The sequence below is a fragment of the Panthera tigris genome, chromosome A2 (assembly GCF_018350195.1).
Source record: "Panthera tigris isolate Pti1 chromosome A2, P.tigris_Pti1_mat1.1, whole genome shotgun sequence".
NCBI classification, from domain to species: domain Eukaryota; kingdom Metazoa; phylum Chordata; class Mammalia; order Carnivora; family Felidae; genus Panthera; species Panthera tigris.
This window is the reverse complement of record NC_056661.1, coordinates 121259901-121287405: the sequence shown is the minus strand read 5'-3', so window position 1 is coordinate 121287405 and position 27505 is coordinate 121259901. Positions and strand designations below refer to the sequence as shown.

The following is a 27505-nucleotide window of genomic DNA, read 5'->3' as shown; positions in this document are numbered from 1 at the left end:
CTAGGGCTTTCTGCCATAGCTGTAGACCTCAGGCCTGCTGTAATGGGCATTCGCTATTTCAGGGCTTTTAGGAAATTCCTAGACTGGGGAGGCTGACTTACCTAAGGTAGAATCCAGAAAAGTCAAATTTCCAGCCTCCTTTGCAGCTGGAACACAGCCAATCTAATGGACTCATGTGAGGCTTCAATTCAGAAGTGAGAGACTTAAGAGGCTGCACGTGGAATCTGATTTGCTGGTGAGGATGGCAGCAAAGCTCCCTGCTCAGAACTGGTAACTATGATGAGGGGGGTCGCTGGTACAGAAGAGGCTTCTGGGCTGGAAGCAGCAGCTTTGTCACCAGGTCCATGGCATGCTCCAGCTTGAAACACCTTTGCTGTTTTTCTCCAGCCTCAAGAGAGTTCTAGGAGGTGCCCAACATCTTTCTCCTAAACCCCTTTTCTGAATTATCAAAATTATCTTCTGTTGCCGGCAACTGTAAATTCTGACTCATATAAAAACGGGCACTGGAAGTTGTGACGATCGGTAGAAATTCAAGGAAACGGAGGTTACCTGGAATTCATTAACTGGACTGGCCTGGGATGATGGTTCTGAATATCCAGATTAGGGGGAGGGACTCTGGCAGCCAATGATGCACCTGTGCTTACCTGGAATGAAATGCTCACTGTAGGCAAGATTTGAGGGATCTGGTAGCCATGCTGATAAAACAATATGAAGGCCACGAGGCATCAGAGACCATGGGGTGAGTTACTTCCATTTCTAGGAACCCAAAACATCCAAGACACCTTCATTCCATTCAGTTTGCATGATCCTAGGACCTGACTCTTCCAAGCCCAACCTAAGCTCATTTATGCTTGTTCTCACACCTCTCCCTTAGAATCCAGAAGGCCACAGGACTGTGTAAACCAGATTACTCTGGATGATCAGATTTCCTCCCCTCCTTACCTCCTCTCCTCCCTGCCCTCCACTTCTGCCAAGTTACAGCCACCAGGAAAAATGATAATACATTTATTGAGTTATCTACAGCAGGTTGACATCCTTAAAATCCAGGACAAGGTTGTGAGCACAGCATTAATGGCGGCAGCAGTAGCAGTGAGGTCTGCGGGGTTTATCTTTATTGTGGGAGATGAAACACAGGTGAGCCTGGTTCCACAAGCAAGCCTGGAGCCACGTCTGGGATGCTGGGGACTGCCCCACTTCAGCCCTCACAGGGCAAACTATAAAACACGGACATAAGACAAGACACAAATGGCCAAGCACAGACGCATCCCAGGACTTCACATTTAGGGAAAGAAGAAAGGGTCACATAGCCCACTTCAGGGATATCCCAGATCCTTGAAGGATTCCCATGCAAGTGACATGGAAATCACCACCCACATGAAATTCTCCCATCCTAACGCCAGGAACAAACTATTCAGTTGTTGGCAGAGATAAGCCTGGAATTCTGTATCTGTCAGAGCCCACTGGCCTTCCCCTTACCCCCGGTGCTGGTGGTTTTACAAGTGGGGCAAAGGTTAACCCAGGAGGGCTCAAAGTAGTTGACAAACAGCATGGGATCCCTTTCAGGGATCTTCACCCCAGAAACCAGCCCCTACCTGCGTAGTTTCCAAAGCCCTTTTACACACAAGAATGTCTCATTTCAACCTTATCCCTGGCCTGAGGAGCAGGCTGCAAATCATGTCCTCCCATGTCTCATATTAGGAAGCAGAGGCTCAAAGAGGCTAAACCTTGGAGGACAGAGCAGGTGGTAAGGCTTGAGCTACAACACAGGTGTCCCCATGCCACACTGACGCCATTGTTCCTCCTGCAATATGGAGTCCTAACAACTTCTGTAGCCAGAGCCCCTCTCTTGTGCAAGGCTGAATGTTTTCCGTACGGACACTTTATTCTGGCTCACGTGCAGGGCTGGGCACATGCTGGTGGGCCCATTTTCTCACTCAGGTTTGTAAAGCATATTCGATCCCGACACAATACAGGCACTGTGCTAGGCCTGCTGGTAAGTGATTTCTCATCAGCCCAACGGGGAGGTTTGACCTGTAGATCTCCATTTTCTTTCCCAGATCTAGTGCTTCGTGAGTCTCCCTGAAGATATATGGGGATGGGGTCAAGGCCAGGTCAGTGGCAAAGCTGGGAGAAGCCTGGGTTCCCCGCTCCCTGCTCTGAGCTCTTCTGGCAGGCTTCCATGGTCACTGGGCTCAGGCAGGAATTTACGATGACAAAGCACTCACTGCTTTCACTTTGGAGTGACCTTGAAGGGGTCAAGGGTACTCACAGAATCACAAAGAAAGCCTCTTCTAGCTTTCCTTCCAGGAAGGGAAAGGGTCAGATGAAGGAGGTGAATGAGCACACTTGGTGAGTGATGATGTGTACTTCGAGCCTTGGGCCCAGCTCCAGCTGCCTGGCCCTGATCCCCAGAGAAGCTGGTTTGGGGAGGGGTAAGGGTCAGAGAAGGAATCACTGCAGGCCACTGGATATGTCAAGGAGGGCCACAGAGCTACCCACCGAGACAGGAAAAGTAGCCCAGCCTCTAGTAGGGGGTTAAGAAGCCCACAGTGCTGGGTACCACCAAAAAGCCACTGAACCCCTCCCCCCTGCCCAAATCACACACACTTCCCTCTCAGATTCCCTGACAGCCTCAGCATCCCTGACTTGAAATCCCATTTCCCCTAGGGCTGGAGACTCTCTCCTAACACGGCCTTTCCCATGGCGGGACATTCATGGAAGAGGTTGAAAAATCGCTTCATTCCAAGGAGAATTCAGCCTCCCCTGGGTGATGGTTGCCCTTTAGGATTGCATAAAACAAGAAAAAAAAAAAAAACCCTTCCTGGTAATGATCTTCTAGAGTCAAGGAGTTGGATACCTCTGCTCTTCTCCAACCTAACCATTCCCAAGGCCCTCAAACCCCTGCTGGCTGCACAGGATTTCTTATCCTTTCCAGTCAGGCAAATACCACAATCCCTGCCTGGGGCCCATTCCCAGCAACTAGATGGCTGGTATTTAGACAGAGAATTCCAAACATGCACTGGGCTACACCAATCATCTAGTCTTACTTCCCATTTTACAGATTTGAAAACCAAGACTAGAGAGGGAAGGTTTTTACCCAAACCTTATGCTTCTCACCCACTGCCAGGGACCTTTAAGCCAGCTGCCTAACCTCCTGGAACATTCGAAATACATTGGGTACATCTAGTTCACAAGACTGGCAATAACTCATTCAGACAGAAAAACAAACCACAGACCAACGGGAACCTGGAACCTCTACAAGGATGCAACCCAGGGCTCAGGTGACAGCACAGCACATGGAATTCAGGCCTGATGATGTTTTTGCTGTTTTGTGATGACATGTTTTGTGATGACATGTGTGTGTGTGTGTGTGTGTGTGTGTGTGTGTGTGTATGTATGTGTATATAAAATCAAAGTCTCTTTTTCCACAGTGAAGCAGATCTGCTGGTGGGGACAGGGGTGAAGAAATGGGGTCCAGTTAAGGGACTGCTCCTAGGATCTGGAGGTGGCTACTATCCAAGCAGCCATGGCACCCTGCCCTGGCTAGGCACACGGCTGGATCAGCACATCACGCCCAAGGCACCTGTCCAATTGTCCCTGTCATGACCTTTCCCTCTGGCCCACCAGCTTCCACTGGGGTGTCCCAGTGGAAGAAACAGATGTTTCCTTTCTAAGAAAGAGAAAATAAACAGCATCGTCCCTTCCCTCCACATATACACAAACATGTACACTTCAAAACCTTAGATGATACACATAACAATGACGCATGCCCTTTTATCTGCTTACTTTTGAACTGGAGAATTACTGAAGTACAGAGCCTAGAGAAGCTTTAGAAGTCCCTGCATCCCACAAATGGAGAAACCAAGGCCCAGAACAGGGAGCTGCATGTCCACAATATCAGTAGTCTGAGCCCAACTAGGGCAGATTCTAAGTTTGCCAAAGACCCAGGGACCCACAGTGCTTCACTGGCCGCGGACACAGGGCTTGTCTCCAAACAAAGCAACTAAGTCCTTCTCCAGTAACTTTGAAGACCTCTCCAAAAACAGACCCCCAAGCCCCTTCCTCTTTATAAAACCAAGCTAAGCAGTATTTCCTCTCCACGCAAATTCCCCAAGCATTCCAGAACATGATCATGAAACAAGTCCACAAACACACTTGGACAGGAACACCACCAAAAGTTGACATAGAATGAAATGGGCCCCCCACACGGGCCATGGCACTCTAGCACTTCTGTCCATCTTCCCCCAACCCAGTTGCACCCCATCTTGAATTCCTAGACTGTGGCCAAGCAATTTGCATCTGGAGAACCATAATAGGCATTGGGGATCTGCCATCACTCCCATTTGCAGCTTCTGCTAACAGGCATGGCACGTGTGGCTTCCCCTCCCAACACTCTAGGACACTCTAGCGTCCGTGGTGATTCAACGTCAAGAATACACAGAGGGAAGTCTTTGCAAAGGTCTCGGAGATATTTCAGTAGCTGAGCCCAAGCTGAAAGAGCTGGTGGCTGGGATCCTCATTGTCCATGGGGGTGGGGTGAGGGGGAAATCTAGGCCCTGGACTCGGGCACATGGAGGCATAAGGTGTTTCAGGATTCACTGACATCACAGGAAGGCGGCTGGTTCATCCTAATCATGGCTTTAACTTAAGGAGAAATGAGGAGGGGGAAGGCTTAGGCATGGGTAGGGAGCAGTGTCTCTGAGGCATCCATCTCTCACAGTCCGCAGCTGATGCCTGGGGATGGGAGGGGCAGAAGGGAGGCTACCAGATGAACCCCCTCTCACCTTGAGTTGGGGGTAAAATAATGGAGCCAGTGAAGGTCTTCTTCCATGGGAGCCCCAAACTCTTTCCATCTCCTTTCCAATCACATCCACATTTCTGGCTCTTGGCAATTTTTCTTCTACCAAATGAAGAGCACCAGAACATTCTGGGACCCTTAGCCCCACATCCAAAATGAAGTCTCTGAATGGAAAAACTCTGGAGCTATCCCACTGCCCTTGTACCCAGGAGCTGGGCACCTAGACACCAAGATGCTGGGGGAGGGTATGAAGGAGTCTCGACTCAGGTCTCGCCTGCACTAAAGGATGCTCTGGGAGCCCAAGTTGGACCTCTGGCAGGCCTCAGACACTGGGCCAGGTCTGAGAAGGGCCTCAGGTGGCAAGAAGATTCAAGGAGTCCACGCTGAAAGTCAGACACTTGGTGGGGGGGGGTGGCTGTTGGACATGCCCACCCCAAGCCCCCAAAGCAAGGTCATCAGCCTCAGTTGACAGGGCCTCACTGACAAGGTCAAGGAGATCACTGAGGCTGGTGGAAACAGGGCAGGGTAAAGCTGGGGACTTGCTTGAGGTGAGCAGGGACAGTGGGCGAAGGGGTAGGGAATGAGACAACTTTTCAAAATTTGTGGCGTATTTACATGTCTGGATCAGGGCCCAGCGGCCCACGGTGGGTGGGGCCAGCGCCAAACGGGGAGAGGAAATAACCCATCTGCGCCCTGCATCCTTCTCCCACCTCAGGGAGCCCAGCCTCCAGCCTCAGGCCCGCCCGAAGTGAGAGAAGAAGCACAACATGCGTGGGCCGGCGCCTGCCCACAAACCCAGCCTGCGTGTGGAGGAGAGGAGGAGGGGAGCGCGGGCTCAGGTGGCCAGGTTGTCAGCTGGGAGGCCGGACATGCGGATCTGGGAGCTGCTCTTGCTCAGGATGGAGAGCTGGGTGCCCCCGTTCACCCCGCTGCTGGCCAGGGATGGGTGCCGGTGTTTGAAGTCCACGGCAAAGTAGCGGTTCACCTTCCAGCTCCGCCATTTACGCTTGATCTCCGCCTGTACCTGCAGGGAGCAACTTGGACGGTCACTTCCAGACAGACACCTTCTCTAGCCTCATCCACCTGAATGCTCTGCCCGGGACCCCTCCCAGGCTGGCCCTGCCGCCTCCTGCAGTACCCAGCAACCCCCAAATGGCACTTGTAGCCCTCAAGGCCACCAATGGGAAAGAAGGCCTCTGAGGGGCTGACCTCAGCCCCTTTCCCAAGTCACTGAGCAAGACCCTCCAGTGGCTTCTTGTTCTCTGTGGGCCTCTGTTCCTGGGCCTTGGTGCTCCATAGTCAGAGACCAGCTCACAGGATCTTTAAAAAGCAGGCCCTTGGGTCAGACAGATCAGGGCAAGGAGCCCCACTCTCTCAGACCATTAACAGTGGGCCGCAGATTGGAATTACCTGGAGAGCTTTAAAAGTCCAGATGCCCATATCATATCCCAGAACAATTACATCAGAATCTCTGCGGTAAGGCATCCATAGGTTGTAAAGCTTCCCAGTGGATTCCAATATGCAGTCAGGGTTGAGGACCACTAAATAATGCACTCTCTGGCTGAACACACCCCCCATGTTGCTCTTAGCATGGTTAAGTACAGGGCATGGCCAGTTTCAGCCTCCATATGCCCCCTCAGTCCAGCACGTTTGCTTAGTGCATGAACTGCACGACTAGAAGTGAGTGGTACCAGCATCCAGCCCTCCAATTCCAGCCCCCACCTCCCCCACAGGCTCCTGGTAAGCTCCACACACTCCCACTTCCTGTCCCCCCAGCCACCCCCTGCAGGGCTCTGTCTCCTTATCTATCCTCATCTGACCTTCCCATAGACTGTCTTGGCAATCATTGAACCCTACCTTCTGGTTTCTCACATGCAAAAAGAGGGGGAGCCTGCTGAGGTCATGCAAGCAAGATGCCAGCACAGATGCAATGATTCCTGCCCACTCTCTAAACCCATCCCACCCATTCAGTCCCCATCCCTATCCCAGCACCTCTGTTATGGGCTCTATTCAAAAGCATCATCCTGGGAATGGAACAATACAAGAAGGTTCTAGGCCTCTCCCGGGGTCTCTTCCAAGTCCCCAGAGTCCCTCCTCAGCAGCCCTGCTCATCACAGCCTCATAAACTATAGGTCCCATTGTCTGTACCTCACCCTTCCTCACTTTCCATTTTTCTTTACTAAGGTAGTCTTACTATGCAAGCCTTGCCAGGAAGGGCTGTGCTCAGCAGGCAATGCCTTTCCAGGCACAGCTGATGCCTTGCACAGTAGGCAAAGTGGGAGAGATTCTGGCACGGGGTGGAGGCTGTCAGGGGACCCTAGAACCACTGCCTTCCCCCTCGTCCAGGTGCTGGGAGCCTGGCATTGCCCTGATCTAGGGAATCAGCTCTGGTAGGCAGCAGGCGATGTCCCTACCTGCCTGCTCCCTGGCAATCCCCACCTCCACTGTTAAGAAGTCAGAGGGCCAGAGTCTTACCTCCCCATTCAGAAAACAGTAGAGAACAGCCACCACAAAACCCTAGGGAGAAAGAGCAAAAATAACCTGAGAATGCTAGCAAGGGACCTTGTGCACTGGGAGTATAGGAGGTGGAGGAAAAGGGGAATGACCCTAGAAGGCAGAAAAATATAATGAACTGGATAGGAGGCCACCTGCCCAGGAACCTGCAGTAAGATGGGTAAAGTTCTGCTGAACCAAGATGGCCGTCCCCATGAGGCCAAATGGCTACACCCCGACTTTGGATCTCACATTTCCTAGGTCAGATCCTTCCCATTCCCAAGGGCCAGCTCTATCCTACTTTCTACAAGAAGCTTGTCCTAGATGTCCGTTGGATGTTCTCTGGGCCCCCTAACCAGTTTGCAGGACCCTGAGGATGGCACTACTCCAGGATAGAACAGACCTATGTCTCTATCCCTGATACCTCCCCATCCCACCCCACTTTGGCCAGATCCTCTTGTACACAGCACACACAACACACACGAGTAAATGCCTGGCACAGAGCAGGCAGCTGTCTATTCTTCCTACCTTTACGCATATTCTTTGCATTTAGAATTTTCTGTGCTAAGACAGAAGCCCTGGGTTCTGACTCCCAAGCTGGGGCTGTGTCTGTACAACTCCCAGCCTCACCAGGCTAAGAACTCTAAGAGGTGAAATGGCCTTGGGTTAAAATGGGGGCGGGGTGGGGCAAGAGATTAAGTCAGATACACAGAGTAACCTTCTGACCATCAAGAAGCTGGGTTCAACAGCTGGCTTAGGGAGAGGTGCTCCATCCTGGGGACCCAAGGTTGCCACTGCTACTTTCCCTGGCCACCTGGGCTGCCATCTGTTAATGCAGTCACTGTGCATTCTCATACCAACTCACTCACTCCTTCCCTCACATACTGAAAACCCCACCTACCTATGCCTCCATGCATGGATTCATGGCTCCCCACTTGCTAGTCCCTGGATCATTTATGCATCTCTTTGCTCATCTACCTGTTCAGCTCATTCCTCTCTCTGTGGCCAGGTCCTGTGCTGGGGACCCCAACCGGGGTAAGACCGAGCTCCAGCGCTCAGAAGAGACATGGTCTGTAGACTGCAGTCAGGCTGTGGACACAGAGGTCTCTGGAGAGCACTCTGCTCACGTCCCAGGCTGAAGGTGAGGGATGGGCACCCAAGGGAGGCCTTGCTCAGAACGCCCAGATGCGGCAACAAGACATCAGTGTGTGTTCTCTCGGGAGCCCACAGGGTACACGGCAGAAGGGGCTCGCCCAGCTCCCCTCTCTTCTAGCACTCATTTCAGAGACAGAAACACGAGGCTGAGACTGGGTTAAAGAAGTCAGAAGCGCTGGCAGGTCAGGGGCCAGGGCCCTCCCTGGCTCTCCACGAGTTCCACCTGCCATTTCTGCCACACCTACCTGGAAGGAGCCCAGCCCCAGCTCAAACACAAGCCTCTCCCTCTTGCTGACGTTCTCCGGGGAGAAGGCGAATACCGTGTAGTGGATTCCAAATAGCGGGATGAGCAGCAGGGTGGACCGGGCTAGCCGTCTGTCGGGAGAGAACAAGATATTGTTCTGGGGAACCGCCAAGTCTTGATGCTGGAACCAGGGAGGGCAGAGACGCCGGTCCCAGCTCCCTGCTCTCCCCTAGGGCTGGGGCTGCTGTCCAAGACCCTCTTGCAATCTTTCCTAGAAAGAATGGGGCCTGGGACGAATGGTGGCCAACAGAGCAGGCCTTCCAGAACTCCCTGGGAGGTTCTCGGGGGACATCCCATCCCTCTAGGCCATGTCCGTATCCTGTAAAGTCACTAAAAATGCACACGGGAGTGTGTGATTGACAGACACCCCTTGTGGGAGGCGCAAACCCCCTGGGAAAAGTGAAGTCAGTGCAAATAGAGGGATTGGATTCAGAAGGCTTGAATGACATCATGGACCCTCAAGCAAAGCAAACCCTCTCCTGCTCTGGAAGGAAGTTCCACGTGCCTAAAAAGACAACCCCCTAAGGGGCCACAGAGGCAGTGGGCTTTTCTGAGTCTGGGGTTGCCAGGACACTCATGGAGAGTGATGGGGAAGTGCAGCCCAGGGTGGGGCGGGGGGGGGGGGTCGGGGGGAGAGGTGCGGTGCTCAGTGGGTGAGACCTAGGAGGGATCTTAGGAAGGATTTACTGACACTGGGAATAAACAAGCACCAACTAAGCCAGAGGAACCTGCCACCAGGGAAACAGTCAAGAGAGAGGAGGCTATCTGCTCGGAGCTTGTGGGTTAAAGAGAGACAGGACCAAAGGGACTTTCATGCCCCCTGAGGCTGCTGGCCATTGGCTGCTAAGCCCAGTGGGTGGGGCTCTGCTCTGATGGGCGGGGTCACAGAGCCATGGTATGACATCTGGAGGGTAAATATTGCATATCCTTGTGGGTCCTCTTCTATCAGAAGGGGTATTCCCAGGGAGTCTCCAAGAGTAGCACCCCACCTTCGCCCACCCCAGTGTACTGGCTCCCTCTGGATCTTCTGGAAGAGCCAGCCCTGCCCTGCCCTGCAGGTGCAGTCTGCCCCCTGGGCCATCGGAGTTGGGGATAAGTGGGAGGTTTGGCTCCCCTCCCTCTCAGTTATTGTCCACAGGGATGGACAGCCGGGTGTGGGATGGCCCTTTGAGTTGGGGCAGTTACATATGTACCCTGTCCTCTTCCCCATCCCAGCCTTTGTGAGAGAGAATGTTCTGTTGCATGTAGGGGCTCCAGATTTTAGAAGAAGGTGAAGTCTGAGTGAGGCCCTTGGCTTCCCAGTTTCAAATGAGAGGGAAGAAAGGAGGGAGGGGGAAGGGAAAAAAGAAAAGCAGAGAAGGCAACACAAAGGAAAGAGGAGGGGTAGCCTAAGAAGACCTTCAGGTGGACCACCACTCAGCCCTGGAAGGAAGAAGCCCCCCAGAGAGCCAGTGCCCATGCCTTCCGTCCCTGCTCACAGGCAGCCCATTCTGTAGGACCCAGGTGCCCCAGAACCAGAGCTGGAGCCAACAGGATGTGAGGAGGTCCCACTCTGAGCCCAGGTGTGGTTCTTGAGTGGTCTATCCTCTCTCAGACTGTGGCTCCTTGGAGGTAGGCATGGTGCTTATCAGTTACCTTCCCTGGCCAGCACCCAGCACATGCCAGGCTGGGAGCTTCCCGCTCAGAAGGCACCTGCCTGCCCGTGAAAGGGTAAACGAACGTCCAGACCGTACGAAAGCCTCAGAGCTCTGAAACCTGACCACGACCCGGGGCTCGGGTCCTATTCATCTCTGTGCATCCAGTGGTTAGCACCAGAGGCAACAGGGAGTGATGGCTGAAAAATGAAGGTCCAAAAAGGAGAGGCAAGTGGCCTGGAACTGAGGTATGTGGGCGCCTGGGGAACCACTCTGCAACCCTGCCTAAAGGGGTTACTTTACAAGTGAAGCTTAATTGAAGGGGCTCAGGAGGGAAGGCAGCCCTGGGGCGTGCCTGTTGTCCCTGCCCTCCTCCTTCCCTGCCTCCTCTACACACGTGGGCCTGTTTGCAGGGACTTGACCCTACAGTTCCAAAGTGTCTTGGAAACCAAAAGGCCAAGCCTCTCCAGCTTTCATGGTGGCAGTGGATGGATGGGCCCATCGTGTGAGAAGCAGGGCCCTTTCAGACACGAGCTCAGGTCCTTCCAACTTCCTGGCCATGTGGCAAATGGCAGCAAGGGCAACACTTTTCCTCCCTGGTGGCCCTGTAGCCGTCCCCTGGAATGGACGGGGACTTCTGTCAGGCACCCAGGGCATCCCGGTGACCCCTTTGGTAGACAGGGCAGAGAGGGCAGATGAGGAGGCCACTAGGGCCCATACTTCTGGGACCTCTCTACTTCAGAGCTGACCAGAGGCCATGGAATAGGGACATATGGTGTGAGCCTTGGGACCCCTTGGAGGTCAGTCACAGAATCACCCTATGATCTGGTTAAGCCACAGAGACAGTGACACAGGCCTCGGCCTCTGTCCTGTCCAAAAGAGGCATGAATGGGCAGAGAGCCTAAAAAATACCAAGAAGACCTTCCAATTTGGTCAGAGCTGCCCAAATTACAGTGGGCTCCTCCACTTCAAGCAATTTCCAAGTTAAGACTGAGCTTCACTTAGAGACGCCAATTATGTGACCTTGAGTGAGTACTTCACCTCTCTGCGTTCAGTTTTCTTATCTGTAAAATGGCGTTTCTACAAGAACCCATCTCATAGGGTCAGTGTGGGGATTAAGCCACTTGGCACATGAAGCGTGAGTGAGGTTCCTCAGGGTGAGGGTCCTGTCCCGTGCAGGGGGACAGTCTCTGAGAACTCAAGCTCTAAGGGTCTTAGAACTTGATTTGGCAGCTGCAAAGACGAGCCCAGGGAAGTTGGGGATTCTGGGAAGACCACACATCGGGGCGGTTGCAGGAGAGGCTTCCAGGCCTCAGCCCTGCCACTCCGTCCCCACGACCTCCCCCCACCCCACCCCACCCCGCCCCGAGGGCCTCAAGGCTGCAGAGAACTCACAAGACACACAGACAACAACATGCAACAGTGCAGAAAGGGCCGGGCTGGAGGCGTAGGCTCGCTCTCCGCTCTCGTCCAGCCGGCGGGATGCAAGCTCCGGGCAGCGGCAGCAGCATGCGGCCCCCTCCCCTCCGGGCCTCCCGGCCACAGCCACGCCACGCACACTTACAGAGTTATGGTGGACAGTTCTGACATCTTGCAAGGGTGCTGCTGAGCCCGCTGTGGCTTGCAGTAGCATTTCTGCACGCAGCTGCTGGGTGTGACAAGATCAGCACTTCTGTCAGCTGGGGGCTTCGGGCAATGAAGAAACTGAGGTGGACCTGGAGCGACAAGGCTCAGGGGAGGGCAGAGGAGCCCAGGGATGGAGACAGGGCTGGGGCAGTGACATGGAAGAGGATGAGGAAGCCAGGGGCCAAGACATGGTCAGCTCTGGACACAGAAATGCATGCCCATACGTGTACAGGTGTGTGCACGAACACACGTGCACGCAACGAGCGCTCACGCTGGGTCCACAGACAGGTAAGGGGAGCTGGCGGGAACGTGTGTTCTGAAGGTGGGGGCGGGGCTGGGTCTCAAGCAGGGGCCCCAGAAATTGGCTGAGTCAGGTCCAGGCTCAAAGCATGGCCTTGTCGGAGGTCACTCAGCCAGGTGGGCAGCCGGAAACACATCCCGTGGACCTCGTGCTGCCTAGCCCGGGCCCACCCAGCCTGAATCAGGCCAGTCCTGGGCTTGGGTGTCCACTGGTCTTTCTCCTCTATACCTCTCACTCTTCTGCCTGCACCTCGTCCTCTCTGAGCCCCCAGGCAGTTCAGTGCGGGCATACGGGGTGGGGGGAAAAGAGGCGGGATGGCTGGAAGAGATTGTTAATTGGTCTCGATCTGCACTGTCCAATAGGACAGCCACTACCCATCGGCAGCTATTGGAATGAAAATTAAATCAAATTAGAAATCCGCTTTCCTCCGTTCCCCTAGCCACCTTGCCAGGACTCAACGGCCACGTGCAGCTAGTGGCTCCCATACTGGAGAGCACAGGCTAGGGCACTGCTGTCCCTGCTGAGAGGTCTACAGCACAGCGCTGGGCTAGACTTTCTGAAGTTCAAAGGGCAGGGGCTGAAGGCTGAGAAGGGCACCTTTTGGGTACCGCCCCACTGCCTGCAGAAACACCGAGGCATCCACAGGTGAGCCCCGGGTTAGCCCTACTAGCCTGGGTGAGGCACTGAGAAATTCCACCCCCTCAGAGAGGTCAGGCGGAATTTCCGTCTGTTCTAGCTTATCATGGTCCTGCTTCTGCATGGGTGGGGACAAGACACAGACACTTCTTCTCCTTCTCTGATAAGCATGTAAGACATGGATGAAGAGCTGTGTTCTCTCATCAGACCTCAAAAGAGCAGCCTCCCTCACGAACCCTCCTCAGGCACCATGAGGTACCGAGCTCCTGGCACCTGCTGGTGAACGGATCTATCTGCAGGGATCTGATACACATGAGAACAAATACACATGAAGAGACCAGACCTTGGGCATTCACTGATTTGTAATCTGTGATTCCCGATCTTTGAGAGGAAGTCTGAAGGTCCTTGACATGTGGAGACACGTCATTTTGCTGAGGCACGCATGTGAATCACACACTTCAAAGAGGAGGCAAGCCGAGGTCCACCCAGGACCCTTGCCACCGTCAAGCGTGGTGTTCCCACTTAACAAATGGCACCTCTCAGCTCACACCCCTCTGTGAGGGCACTACTGGCCCACTTTACAGACATGGGATGTGAGGTCCTGCGTGAGGCTCTGCTATCCAGATCAGCGGCATCAGTACCACCTGAGAGCTTCTTAGAGATGCAGAATCTTAGGTGCCGCCCCAGCCCTGCTGGCTCCGGATCTGCATTTTAACAAGGTCCCTAGGTGATCCACATACAACTCGAAGCTCTAGACACACTGTCATGAGGAAGTCCCGTATTTGAGAAGTTTCTTCATGTGTCCTCAGTGAATGTCAAAGGTCTGTTTCATACACATACGAAGAGACAGATGGACACATAAGTATGCTTTTTCTCACAAATTAAAACAACTTAATTGGGTATTCGGGAATGGGAACCATTGTAGCCTCTAAATTTATTCTCTACCTGGTCCAGATTGAATGGCTGGCTACTTTCTCCTACAGCCAGTGGCCTGATCCCTCAACCATGGCCTGGCTGAGGGCCCAGGAACCCAAACCTCAGATGCCACCCCGTCCCCACCAGGCTTAAGCCCTCACCCTGAATTCTAAAGCTTCAGCTACTCTCTTCTGAGACTGTTCTGTCTCTGAGCTCCCAAGTTGTTGTCCCTGACCTTCCTGGGCCCTGGACACAGTAAATATAGACTCCTCTGATTTCCTTAGAGGCCACTTAGTTAGCTGGGAGATCAGACCCCTCGTAAAGATGTGGGTCTCGGACGGGGAAGGGTAAACAAAGTGGGGGGACCTGATGCCCGGGAGGCCTCTTGGGAGAAGGATCTGGGGAAAGAGGTAAGTGGCCTTCTTCCCAAATACTCCACTTCTCCCAAACCTTCAATGGCTCTGTGCAAAGGGACCCACTGAAATGACACAAGAGAGGGGCAGAAAAGCCAGATATAGATGTGAGAAAGGAAGAGATGTCATGACCTCTAAAAAGTCACTACAATTAGTGAAAGGAATTTAATCAAAAGGAAGACATAAACCCAGACTGGCTGGTGAACTCAGTTCTGATTTGGACCCAAGGGAGGATAAGACATTCAGACAAGGGTGCTGGGTGGGAACTGAATCAGAAGGCTGGAGATCCCCAAGGCAGGTGCAGGGCCCACGGCTGCATTTGGAAACCAGGAAGCCCTGGCTCCCAGGCCTGGTTCTGCCAAGGCTTTGCTGTGTATCTTCAGGAAGGTCAAAGCCACTTCCAGGTCTCAGCACTTCAGTCTGTAACCCAGGGAGGCAGCACATGGTTTCTTCGACCCCTGTTTCGGTCACAGGCTAAACTCCATGGAAGCTTTGGAGCTTTGGTGACCTTTGTGTGCAAACCTGCTGTAGCCCCAGGAAATGCCCGACAGAATGTTAGACCCCCATCCTGTGGTGGTGGGGCGGCTTTGAGGCAGCACCCCTGTCTATTTCACCTTGTTCCTAGTGATCACTGAAGCACTGAGATAGTTGGCAGGCCTACAGAAGGTCTCAGTCTGAACCGAACATTCTCCATAGGGTCACTCATGATGGCAAGATGCTGTAAAGCCCCAGAACCCTGGCCCAGCCCCCAGGCAAGCGCTGCACACCATGCTGGTACTCTGGTCGGAAGCTCAGCTCAGCTCAGCAGATCTTGGAGCTTCTCTGCCCACCTCTCCCTCCTCCCCCACCACTGAGGACAAGCTCACCTTCTGTGCCCCCTCCCCAGCCCTGGGGGGTCAGGGCACCTGAGCTCAAGGCTTTGTCTAGACACTGACTTGCTGGGTGGTCTCAGGTGGGGTCACTTTCCTTCTCTGGGACTCAGTTTCTTCATCTGCAAAATAGGAGTAACCATTCCCCCGCTGCTGATCCCTAACAGGAGTTGTGAGGACGGGGCCGTCCTAGACAGAGGAGGGGTGCTTTGGAAGTGGAAAATGGAGCCCCATGTGAACTGGAAGCCTTAGGCTGTGGGCTGAGTTCCTGGACTGATGGCTTCCTGGCTGCATTTCTGCCAGTACAGAGCCTGTCTGTGGAGTCGAGGTCATCCTTCAGACGCTGGGTATGTCACAGCCCTGCTATCTACATCATGGTATCTGCTCTCATCTCCTTCCTTCACCCAAGGGGCTGTGCAGACCTGCTCTGCAAGGTCCCTGAGGGAAATACAGATGGGGGTTCTCTCCCCGAGCCCAGACCCAGCTTCCAATGCCCATCCTGTAATGGAGAGACAGCTGGGAGTAAAGCCAGCTCCTGGAGACGGTCTCAGCACAGTCCACGTCTGTGTGGGAACTCACCCTCCCTTTTCTGAGCCAGCCGGCTTCTCGCAAAGCTAAGGGCAGGAAAGAGCAGACTAACCCTGATCCCAGCCTCAGGCTGAGCCCTAACCCCCACCCCAGACCACAATGAGCCAGAGCACATGCCAAGCCCTGACCCAGGCCCACACTCCACGCCTGGCCCCTGCCCAAGTCCTGGTGCCAGCGACTCATTTCATCAGGAGCACCAGGTGAAAGAGTGTGGGTGGCTCAGTGCTACCACCCCCTGCGGGGGTCCAAGCCTCCAACAGAAGCGCCATCTCAAACCCTTATCATCTAAGCAGCTGGAACCAACCTACAGGAAAGGGAGTGAATGCTGGTCTGAGGGCACAGGCAGGGGGTCCTCTCGGGCTTTCTTGGGGACTCCCAGGCTTAAATTTGTTCTGGAAACAGAGGAAAAAATCGGAAAGCTGTTGTGGGCAGATCTGAAGGGGCCCCTCCGCCCCACACATAACTCTGGTGGCCCAAGGGGACTCAGGCACAGCCCTGAAATCTCCTCTCCCACCAGGTCCTGCCCCTTCCCATCCCCCCGATAGCCTCCCCTCCCCCCACAGCAGACACCTCCCAGCCCAAAGCACTCTGGGAGGGGGGCAGTTCTCTACAAGGCTGGATCCCATTGGGGCCGTTTGTTCCAGGAAGCCTTGCTTATACACTTATTGAACACCATCTCTCATCTGTCATTTCCTCGAGGACAGGAAAGATGGTGTAGTCAAGCTTAGAGCCAAGGGCTGGCGGCACCACAGCTATGGCTTCACTTGCTCCTACTGGATTCATTGCACTACACTGACAACTAGTTCCCTCAGCTGTAAAAAGGGATGCTTACTCAGCCCACCAGATCACTGGGTGTTCGTGGGCACTAAATGTGCGTGGACGGAGTTGCAAGTGTTGGCAAAAAGCCTGCAGTCCTCAGCAGCACCATCTCCTTGATTATCCCTCACCTTCCACCAACAGGGTCTCCTTGACCCTGGAAACACTCATGTAGGTTGCTAAATGTCAGGGGATCAAGGGCCCCGCATCCTGTGTTAGCCCTCCCACCTGGCTTGCCAACCGCACCTGAGTTTTTTGTCTTTGGGGCTTGAGACTAGCACCAAAGACGATTCTCTGAGATTGCAAGGGGATTTTTTTTTGGTCCACAGCAGAAGCAAACCAACCAGCTGGTTCTTAAATGTACTTAAATGTATAAATCATTCTTACAAATGGTTGTCTATGCATTAGGAAGGCCGGACAGGATCCTACAGCTCCCAGTTTGGGAATATTTCGGAAACCCTGACCTCACACTTCCCTCCCACCAGACCTGGGGAGCTTCTGGCTGCCTACCACAAGATGTCTTAGCTGGTGAAGGTGCGTTGGGGTCAGCAGAGTGTCCTTATTAGGTTGCAGTTGGACCCCTGTGTGTGTCCCTGTGGGAGGGAAGGAAGGGGGAGCCTCCCAGAGAAGAGATCCCAGAAACCCCAGAAGAAGAAACCCTTCCCAGCAGCAAGCAGAGAGTAGGGGGACCAAGGCTGGAGCTCAAAGGAAAGAAAAGGCCAATTTAGCTACCAGTAGCTTCAGATGTCAGAAGCAACTGCATGGGAGGCATTCGGCCCTAGAGCAGTCCCCCGTGTGGCTAGACATAGGACATGAGAGCTGACGCCAGACAGGGAGGTGAAGGGAGCGGCAGGGCTCTGTTTTGTGGGTGCTAGAGACTAAGGTAGGAATGATCCCTCTAGGGAAGTTAGTCAGTCACAGGGAGCCAGTCCCACTGGTCCCCCAGTGCAAGGCCTTAGAGACTTTATGACTTATATGCACGACAAATTTTTGACTACATAAACACATACAGATAAGCAAGGGTTGGTAAAAAAACAAAAACAAAAAACACTTGCAAAAACATGAAAAAAAAAAAAGATAGTAAATGGACACCAAAAAAAAAAAAAAAAAAAAAAAGGTAGGGGGTCTTTTCCAATGAAATGTAATCATCCTCAAATGCAGGGGAAACAAGGCTGACCAAGCCAGGCCCTATGCAGATCCCCCAGCCCCACGGGAAGGACTTCTACAAGGCAGGCGCCCAAGCTGACCACACAGACCCAGGGCAAGTTCTGCATCTCTGGGGAAGCCCTAAGGATCTGGGATGGGTCTCTGGGTAGTTCCTGCCACACCGTCTATCCAGGAGAATGGCTGGTGGGGAGAACCCTCTGGTGGGGTCTCTCTGCTGCTCTACTTGTCCACTGGCAGCCTTCAAGGTTCTGAGCCCCATTGGGTTGGAGTCTCCAATGAAAACAGGACCAAGCCCCCACTGACGCCATGAGAATACCTCAGCTCCTTCTAATCTGCTCTTTTCTTTAAAAACTAAAGAGGCAATACATATGGCTTCCACCTTGCCCATGGACAGACCCCAGAGAATGCCCTCAGACTTTCTGTGCCCATCTGACCCCACCAGCCAACCACAGGGGTTCGATCTCCCCCCACCCCCAGCAGCAGCAGTGTCCCCACACCCCACACACCCAGCTGGTCATTCTCCAGATCATGAGGCAAGAAGGGTGAAATGGAAGCTTCCCGGTCTGATTCAGAATAAGTGGAAGGCTGGGAGAGGGGTGGCAGAGCAAGTAGGGCAAGCTGTTAGGGACGTGACTGCAAAAAGATTTGTAGGAAGCAAAGCCAAACAGCCATGGAGGTGGAGAAAGCCCTACACTCAATGGTAAGTGTTGCCTGGGGAACCCCAGCTATGTCAAACATATCAGCTGTCCCTCTGGTCATGGAGGAGGGAGTTATAGGAGGAAGACCAGGCCCGAAGATAGAGCTTCCCTGAAAGAAGGTGGAGAAGAGAAAGAATCCCCTCTTCCAATAGCCAGCAAGAATGTCCACCTGGTTCGCTAGTCGGGGCTGAGCAACTTGCTCAGCCCCACTGGGCTGGGGTGGGGACATCAGGCAAGAGTGCATCCAGTGGCATTCATGAACTTCCCACAGAACCAAGATCCCCAAAGGAAATCCAACTGCGAAACAACTAAGACCCTAACTACCCTAAGGAATCTGGTGTCTTCCATATTGCTTTTCCTCGTGTGACACAGGGTCTGACCATCTCTTCCTCTCTCTCTCTCTTCCCTTCCATGTAATCACCATGTGGATTAGCTCCTGGGCTGGCTAAAGGATAGGCAAGGCAACTACATTTTAAAGGCACTTTGATCAGAAAGAAGTCTTGCAAATGCCACTGCTGGTTTACCCTGTCAGCAAAACCTAGGCCTTCTCCTGTGACCTCAGTGCAGGGCCCACATAGCTGTTGGAAGTGACTATGGCATTCACACAATGGTACTTACAAGTAGATGCTGGACTCGTTGCCTCCCATGTCTGGAGACTGAAGTTTCTGCACGAGGATGACGATGATGCCAATGAAGAGCACAAAGTTAACCTGAAGAGCAAAGAAAAGACAGAAATGATTCTGGGCAAAGACTTGTCAGAGCTCTTGCCTCTGCATGGACTGTTGCTGACCCAGGAGGACCCTCTCTGATCAGTCAAAATCCCATCTAGACTTAGAATCCAGGATGGCAACGTGAGAACACTTGTTTACCTCCCATTTACTATTGCTGAAATGACAGAAGAGATAGAAGAAAAAGAGTTTCATAAGAGTACTGAGAAAAACTGAGTATTTCTGGCTCATGACTGAGCCAGAAAAGTAGGCAATTTCTAGAAGAGAAAGCAAATCGGGTCGGGGTGATGGAAAACAATGCCAAACAGACAGAGAAGAGGCTCCTGCCGAGGTGAGAGCTGTCCTCTGGAGAAACTCCAAGCTCAGAGTAACTGAACATGGGGAACCAGAAAGGACAACCATAAGTATTATTAATTAAAAAGCTGCCTGGGAACGACAATGACAGCATTTACCTTCAGATGAAGATCAGGGACAAAATCTCTGTAAACAGAAAGGGGAGGACAGGGAGCAAACTAATAGAAACAAGGTGCAATGAAAGGACCATACAGTGACATCATCTGGATGGAGCCAAAGCAGTGCCTGGAGAAAAGAAAAAGGCAGAACGTGACACTAACTTACTAAAACGTAGTAAATATCGACAATAATATAATGAAGCATTCAAATCAAAAGCTAGGGGGAAAGTGCCACAATTTTAACTTACACAAGAAGGAAATTAATAAAGATAAAAATGCATTATAAAGAAATAGGAAAAAGGTAGACGATCAATAAAAACTTTATTTGGGGGCTTTGCTTTTTTGTTTGTTTGTTTCCACAGATCAATTAGAATGATAAAACATGCTCTATGACGTCAGGGTTCTCTCAATGATCTCCACTACAAGCCCAGTGTCTACACAGTACCTGGAATTCAGCACAGAACACTGTTCACTGCCAATGTTAGTCAATCCAAAAGGAGAAAATACAACTAAACAAATTTAGGGATCAGAAGGAGGACAAGACAACAGATGTACAGAATATTTTAAATCACAAGGGAAAAATCAAACAAAATGGGAAACCAGAAATTAACAAAATCGAATCAAGAAGATATAGAGGGTGCCCGAGTGGCTCAGTCAATTGAGGGTCTGATTCAAGTTTCTGCTCAGGTCATGATCTCGTGGTTCATGAATTTGAGCCTTGTGTGGGGCCCTGTGCTGGTGGCATGGAGCCTGCATGGGATTCTCTTTCTCCCTCTCTCTCTGCCCCTCCTCTGCTCTCTCTCTCTCAATAAATAAACTTAAAAAAAGTTAAAAGAAGATGTGGAAAATCTGAGTAGAGCAATGTCCTTAGGAGAAATTTAAATAAACTAATCAAAGATGGATGCATTAAAAGGCATTAAAATGCAGATAACTTTACAGACCAGTTTCTTAATACCTTCAGGGAAGATGTAACTTACAAACTACCTCATTTGCTTTTGTTTAAAAGCAAATAAAAAGAAAACCTCACAAATTACTTATTAGGCTAACAAAACTCTACTCCAAATCCCGGACAATGAAGAAAGCATATGAATACACACACACACACACACACACACACACACACCACACACCACACACTAGAGAACATACAAAGAACAATGCAAAAACTACAAACAAAATGTTAACAAATAGAATTTAGCAGTGTATTAAAAGAACAAACAGATCGTGGCCATAAAGGTTTTACACTGGAAGTTCAAGGGAAAAAAACAAATCTACTAATATTTGTTACATTAACAGATTAAAACAATAAACTACCCTTATCCCCCATAAGATTGGTGAATAGTTCAGTAATCAAAACATCAACAAAGACATGAGAAATGAGCACTCTTGTATTCTGTTCATTTGATATCTATGAAAATGTTAAATGTACGTACCCTTTGTCCCAGAAATTCCACTCCTAGAGATTAATTCTAAAAGATATATTCACACATATTCAAAGATACACACAAATATATCCATTGTAGCATTGTTTATTAGGAAGACAAATTGGAATATTATAAACGTCCATCACGAAGGGAAGGGATCACTCCAGAAAATGTTTCCAAAACATATTGAATTTCCTGATTTTTAAAAAATACACACTAAAACAAGCCAGGAATAGGAACTTTCCTAGTTCAATGAAGAATAACTTCCCAAAACTATATAGCAAACACCATCCTCATCAAAACCTAGGAATAAATGATATAAATACTAGAAAGAGTAAAATTATTTTCATTTACAGATTATGTAATGTTCTACCTAGAAAACCCATGAAAACCAACTGAAAAGAGACAGGAACTAATAAGAAAGTTTAAAAAGGTAACCAAGAAAAGGTAACAAAAAATACACAATAACTAATAGTTTCCCTATTAGTAACCCATTAGAACACACAATGACAGAATGAGTCCCAGATTCAATACAAGCACAGAATGGAAAATACCTTGCAGGTAAATTGGACAAGACAACTAAAAAGCATACAAATGACTCTATGAGAAAGGCTGAATAAATGGAGAATCATGTCATGTTCTTGGAGAGGAAGATTCCATATTTTTAAGAAAATCACTTCTCCAAATTAATTTATAAATTCAATGCAATTTCTCTAAAACTCTTGACCAGACTCTTTTTTTTTTTTTTGCAATTTGACAAGGATATTTGAAAGTTCACTTGAACAAGTACGTGTGCAAGAAAATTTTGAAGGAAAAAAGAATAAAGAAAGGGATATTAACATACCAGATCTCAAAACCTGCTACCAGGTTAATAATAACAAACACAAGAGGGCATTCACCATGGAAATAGCCTAATAGATTAGTAATATAACATAGAAAGTCTGGAACTAAATACAAGAAGAATGTATTGAATGTTCATGATAAAAGTAACATTTTAACATAATAGAGAAATGATGGTCTATTTAATAAAAAAAATTAAAAGGATGGAATGTCTATCCAACTGGGGGAAAAAAACTAAGGAAGATTAGATATCATTTCAGATTAGACAAAGAAATAAAAATTTAGCTTGACTGGGGTGCCTCAGTGGCTCAGTCCGTTGAGTGTCCGACTCCTGATCATGGCTGAGATCATGACCTCACAGTTTCATAGGCTAACGTCAAGCTCTGTGCTGACAGCATGAAGCCTGCTTGGATTCTCTCTCTCTCTCTCTCTCTCTCTCTCTCTCTCTCTCTCTCTCTGCCCCTCCCCCACTTGTGCGCTCTCTCTCTCTCTCTCAAAATAAATAAACTTTAAAAAATTAGCTAAATTAAGGACATATATATAATAATCCAACCCATAAAATTGTTATAAAACAGTTAAAAATACTTTTATATCCTAGGATGGGAAAAGACTTCCACAAACAAGAAATAAGTTTCAGAATTCATGAAGACAAAACCTGATAGTTTGACTGTAATAAAATTATGCAGTCTTGTAAACACACTTACAACGTGTTTAACCGACAAAGCATTACTATCTTTCAAACAGTTAGAAAGACAAGTGATCAAAGCAAGTAAAAGAAAAACGAGCAAAAGAAATAAACAGGTAATGACCAGAATAAAAACAAATTTTCAATGAGTGCTTGCAAAAAAAATACTTCACTGCACCAGCAATGTGGAGAGATTCACGTTAAAACGATGAGCTACCATTATTCCCCAGAAGAGTATGCAAAAATGTAAATGTTTGATATTTTAAGTGCAGACAATGATAAGAGGTACTCGTTCCGACCCAGCAATTCCATTTCTAGAGATTTATTCTAAAGAAATACTCATGCTCAAAATTATGCACACAACTGCTCCAAGTAGCATATTTTGTTATGAGGAAAAATGAGATAATACAAACGTCCAACACTAGTGGGATAGCTAAACAACTTGTGTATCCATGTTCCAGAATATAATGTAGCCATGAAAAGGAAAGAGGATGGTTTGTAAAGCGACCTCTGTATTTCTCCTCTTCTCCTGTTTTCTGCCCAGGCCCTGTCTCTTCCCCCCTCCTTGTCTCAAGGATACTCACCATTATGGAACCAACCACAGGGCCTTTGATCACCCACCACAGAGCTGTGTTGTCATTCATATCCCAGCAGCTGAGAGACAGAGAGAAAGAAGAGAGATTAAGCTCAGGGCTGGGATGCCCACAGGACAATGCCCCTGGCCCCACTGTGGCACTTTTCCCCTACAGCTCTCTGAGGAGGGGCTGGCTGGAAAGAAAGTGCTCAGGCATGCTGCAGACCCGAGCCCAGTTCTGGTTCTTCTAGTGCCCCAGGCCTTCCCTCTGCTCCCTGTCAAGGCAGGAAGTGGAGCACAAGAGTTGGAGTCACCAATGGGCTCCTGGGCAAGGGCCGTGTTCCCCCTTCAGGCCCAGGGCTTGTGGAGGGGTGATCTCACCCCCAACACTCTTCCTCATCTCCCTGAAAGGAAAAAAGACACTCAGAGCTGGGCCCAAAAGTAGAGAGGGACTCCGAAGCCCTGCACATTCTCACTAGGTTCTGGCTGAGATGTGACCATGTGGTCCACCTGTGGTAGGGTCAGGGTGTGGGGGTGGGCAGTCAATGTTAGGTCAGAGCAGCCACTGAGGCCCGTCGGGGCTCTCGCCCTGGCCCTCGGGTATGTACTCACCCTGTGTTGTCGAGGTAGAGCCTCAGCACAGCCCACACAGACACACACACAGTTGGGGTCCCTGGGAGAGTAAGAAAAGAAGCTCGGTGATAACAGGAAAACCCACGGGCCCTGGGTTCCCCTCAGATTTGAGGCTCCCAGAAGACGCTGTCCCCACTCAGACAGGGGGTTCTGACCCATGGGGCAGGTCTCCCTTTTAGATCTGGAGTCTTGGGGACCCTAAGTGCCTCCTGGGGGTTCATGTACCCGTAAGACCCTGGGCTATCTCACTTCTCAGAAGGACTCCTGAGCCTATCACCTCTTTCTGATGGTGGGTTTCTATAGGCAGGAAGAGCAAGAAAGGGTCCAAGAACCAGAAGCACACCATCAGCTGCAGGGCAGGACAGCGCCTCCCTCCTCTGACCTAACACACCCTGACTGCGGGACCAAGGACGTACCTGGCCATGAGGCCTGAGCCTGTCCAGGCCACAGCCAGTGACCTACCCCAGCCTATAATGGTGTACCAGTAGAAGTATCTCCTCTCAGGGAAGAAGGTCTCCACCAGCAGGGTGAAGAGGTATAGGCCCTCGATGAACAGCCAGAAGTAGTTGGACACGACACAGTAGTGGAAGAAAACCATTATGGCCTTGCATTCCACCTGCAAAGAGGGCAGGGAGGGTGAGGGAGGCATGAAGCTCCCACTGCTGGCCCCCACCCAGCCCTGGAAATCCAGCCCAACAGGACCGGGTAGAATCCTGAAGGCCCTACAGCTCTGACATGCTGGGATTCAAACACCCCATGGGGCTGAAAGACTCAACATTCCTGGATTTGAAGAGTTAAAAATGTAGCATCCTATGATTCTGGGTCGAAGCTGCCCATGGAGGCAACTCTACACATGCCAGAAAAGAGTTGGGCCGGGGGCGAGCACAGGACTCTCTCCCCTCCCCAGGCTCATTCTCCCAGGTCTTTCCTGCTCTTTCTCCAGCCCCTCCAGGTAAGGTGGATACAGAGGACCCTGCAGGAGGCTCCTTGGTAAAATAAAGGTTTTGGACATCAAGGGGGAATGCTCTTGGCCCCCAGAAATCTCAGAGAGACACCGCCCCCCCACCCCCGGCTCCAAGTATGCCCTCCTGGGTCAAGACCCTATGCTCTGGGATGTTCTTTCCATCTTATTCCATCAAAGCCTGTATTTTCTGCTTACCTCCAAAAGGTATGACAATTGGGGAGGTAGTCTGGAGAAAATCCAAGCCAAGCAGCCCCTTGGCTCTGTCACGGGTTAGTTAAATGCCCAGGGGCCAGGCCAGCCCTCTCTCTGAACCTAGTTTCCTTCTTGGGCAAGTGGGACTTGGCATTTCCACTCTCCCTTCCACATCTGTTCTGCCAAGTACATGTACAGAGAGAGGGACAGGAAACGACATCATACGGGGATCTCATTGGCTACTAGCAACCTCACGGTCATTCCCGGATTTCTGCATTCACTGGGGACAATGCCTTAACCTGCAGAAAAACACCTGGATGACCGGGTGTCGCAGGGAAGGGAGTCCTGGGAGGGCAGGAGGCCTTCCTGCCAGGGCCCGGCTCACTCACGGTGGAGATGAAGCAGTGGTTGCTGTCCTGCTCTGCATAGAGGATCCAGTCTTTGATGAAAACGGAGATGGCCCTCAGCATGAATGACACGAACAGGTTCATGTGGATGAAATTGCGGGTGCAGTGCAGCTTCCTACGCCAGCAAGCCAGGGGAGGAAGAGGCCTTGAAGCAAGGAACCTGTTCCACCCATCCACTCTGTGGTCTGCTTTGGGCCAACTCCACGGTTTTGTCTCAGGGGGTCCCCACCTTGCCACCTCCTTCCCACCTCTCTAAAGCCTCATTCACTGCCAGGCCTTTGTTGCCTGGCTCCACTATTCCGAGAGGCCAGACTTTCCCCTCCTGTGAGCTCTGTCTATCTAGGATAAAAGTGAGGAACATAGGTCTACCTTGTTGGTGGCCCTGGACACGTCAGTGGCTGTCTCTGGGGTCAAGTTTCCCATCTGTTAGCCTAGGGGTGGAGGAAATGTCCTTGCCCTCTAAGGGACCTCCAGGGCTGATATCCAGGGGCAGGGGTGGGGGGTGGGTGGGACAGAGAAAGGGCTCTGAGCTACGGTGGGCTGCACTAGCTCAAACACTGCTGGGGGAGGGTCTTACCGGAAACGACACAGGATGACCATGGCAGTGGTGAGGGTGACAAGGGATGTGCTGTAGCCAACTGTGTACAGGGCCTTGACCGACAGGTAGTAATAGTCCTGGAGCAAAGCACAAAATACTCAGCGTTCCACACAGGGCTTGCCCCAATCCCTCAGCCCCCTCAGGCCAGGGCTTTCCCACCTCGGGGACCACTACCCAGCTCCTCCTTTCTTTCTTGCCTCCTCCTCTCCCTCTACTACTCTGCCCCTCACCCCATCCCCCATGAGTTTTTTACTCCCCTCTGCAGTGTCTGTATTCTTCTGACATTCAGTAAACGTTGGCTAAATAGAGGGGCACCAACCAATCAGAATAGCCTTAGCCTGGAGAAGTGTCCAGGAGGCCCCCTGCTGAGCCCAGCATCAACCTTTCAGTTGTCGGGCCACAGGAAGGATGAGCACCCTAGCAGAGTAGCCAGAGAGGTAGGGGACATGTGGTGGGGGCTGGAGGAACTCAGACAGCAAACCAGATGCTTCTTGGCCCAGAATGAATGAATAAAAGTCTTGCCCTCTGTGTATCTGCCTTGGGTACACAGCAGGTGCTCGTGGACTGCCTGGGGACCTGAGCTTCCTGGAGTCCCAATAGGAGCCAAGGCCTTTGCTGGGAACACCCTGCCACGGGCCTCCTCGGCTCCACCCCCACCACCTCCAGGTGGGGACAGATACTCACCTGGTCCCCGGTCTCTGATTCATATTCATCGAACCCACAAGCATCCACATAATGAGGGAACGGCTCCGACCATCCATCCTCAGTGCAGTTCCGGCTCACCACCCTCATGTCTGCAGTAGAACAAAAACTCAGTGAGGCATGGAAATGATTTAAAAGGACCCTGAAATTCTCACTTGAAAATTACTTCTTCAGTGGCAATTTCTGGAAACCCATATGCCCATCCGGGAAGCATGGTGACTGAAGGTTCACAAAATCTTCCACTGTCTGAGGGAAAATAGTGATTGCTGGTGCCCTTAAGCCTTTACACAAAGGACACTGGGGAGGACCAGGCACTGCAGATCTCTTAACAAGCGGTAAGGGGACCGAGCCAGGCTGAGTCCAGCTTCCTCCTCTTCTGGAACTAGCAAATGCTCACCCGGGAAAGGCCTGAGCCCCTTGCCTAGGCCCTGCGTCAGCACTTGTCAAATTGCAATGGGCAGAAAAGAATGATGTGAGGTCATCATTGCAAACCCTGCTGTGTTCCAACCCCCAGATTCTGGTCCAGTAACCACCTCAGGTGTCTGTGATGTAGGAGCTCCTGTCATACATGGGGAGCTGCGAGCCTTCCAGCAGCAATATCTGCACAAAGGGGACACACGGCTTGCTTAATTAACAAGGACCAGACCTCCATTAACCTAGCGCCAGATCTTATTAAGATATGTATTTAAGTTTAAAAAAAAAAAAAAAAAAAAAACTTTTGTCTTCCCAGGTTTAGAGGTCTGTTTTCTGTCACTAATGCGCTTTAATTTTCTTTTGATAGACTTTAAAGGCCATTTTGCAGGACACCAAAGCAGAGGGAGTCATTTCCTGTCTACAGAGTGGAATCTAGATTGGTTTTTGCCCTGCCTGGGGCCTTTTAGCCTTTAATGATT

The 27505-nt window shown here is 51.0% G+C and overlaps 1 protein-coding gene across 2 annotated transcripts in view; it reads right to left on the bottom strand.

Moving 5' to 3' along the window:
- Positions 1-3426: 3426 nt before the first annotated feature.
- ADCYAP1R1 (ADCYAP receptor type I) overlaps positions 3427-27505 on the bottom strand; it is a 45463-nt gene continuing 21384 nt past the window's right edge. The window contains exons 6-17 of one of the 2 annotated variants that reach the window (XM_042969382.1): positions 26595-26704; positions 25890-25987; positions 25295-25427; positions 24212-24365; positions 23729-23789; positions 23127-23196; positions 19032-19123; positions 16041-16124; positions 11949-12032; positions 8692-8821; positions 7274-7315; positions 3427-5822 (exon numbers count right to left, since the gene is read on the bottom strand). In XM_042969382.1, coding sequence (XP_042825316.1) covers positions 5634-5822; positions 7274-7315; positions 8692-8821; positions 11949-12032; positions 16041-16124; positions 19032-19123; positions 23127-23196; positions 23729-23789; positions 24212-24365; positions 25295-25427; positions 25890-25987; positions 26595-26704 — 1247 coding nt within the window. In that variant the 3' untranslated portion in view covers positions 3427-5633. The remainder of the gene's footprint in view (positions 5823-7273; positions 7316-8691; positions 8822-11948; positions 12033-16040; positions 16125-19031; positions 19124-23126; positions 23197-23728; positions 23790-24211; positions 24366-25294; positions 25428-25889; positions 25988-26594; positions 26705-27505) is intronic. The other variant, XM_042969376.1, reaches the window with a different exon arrangement.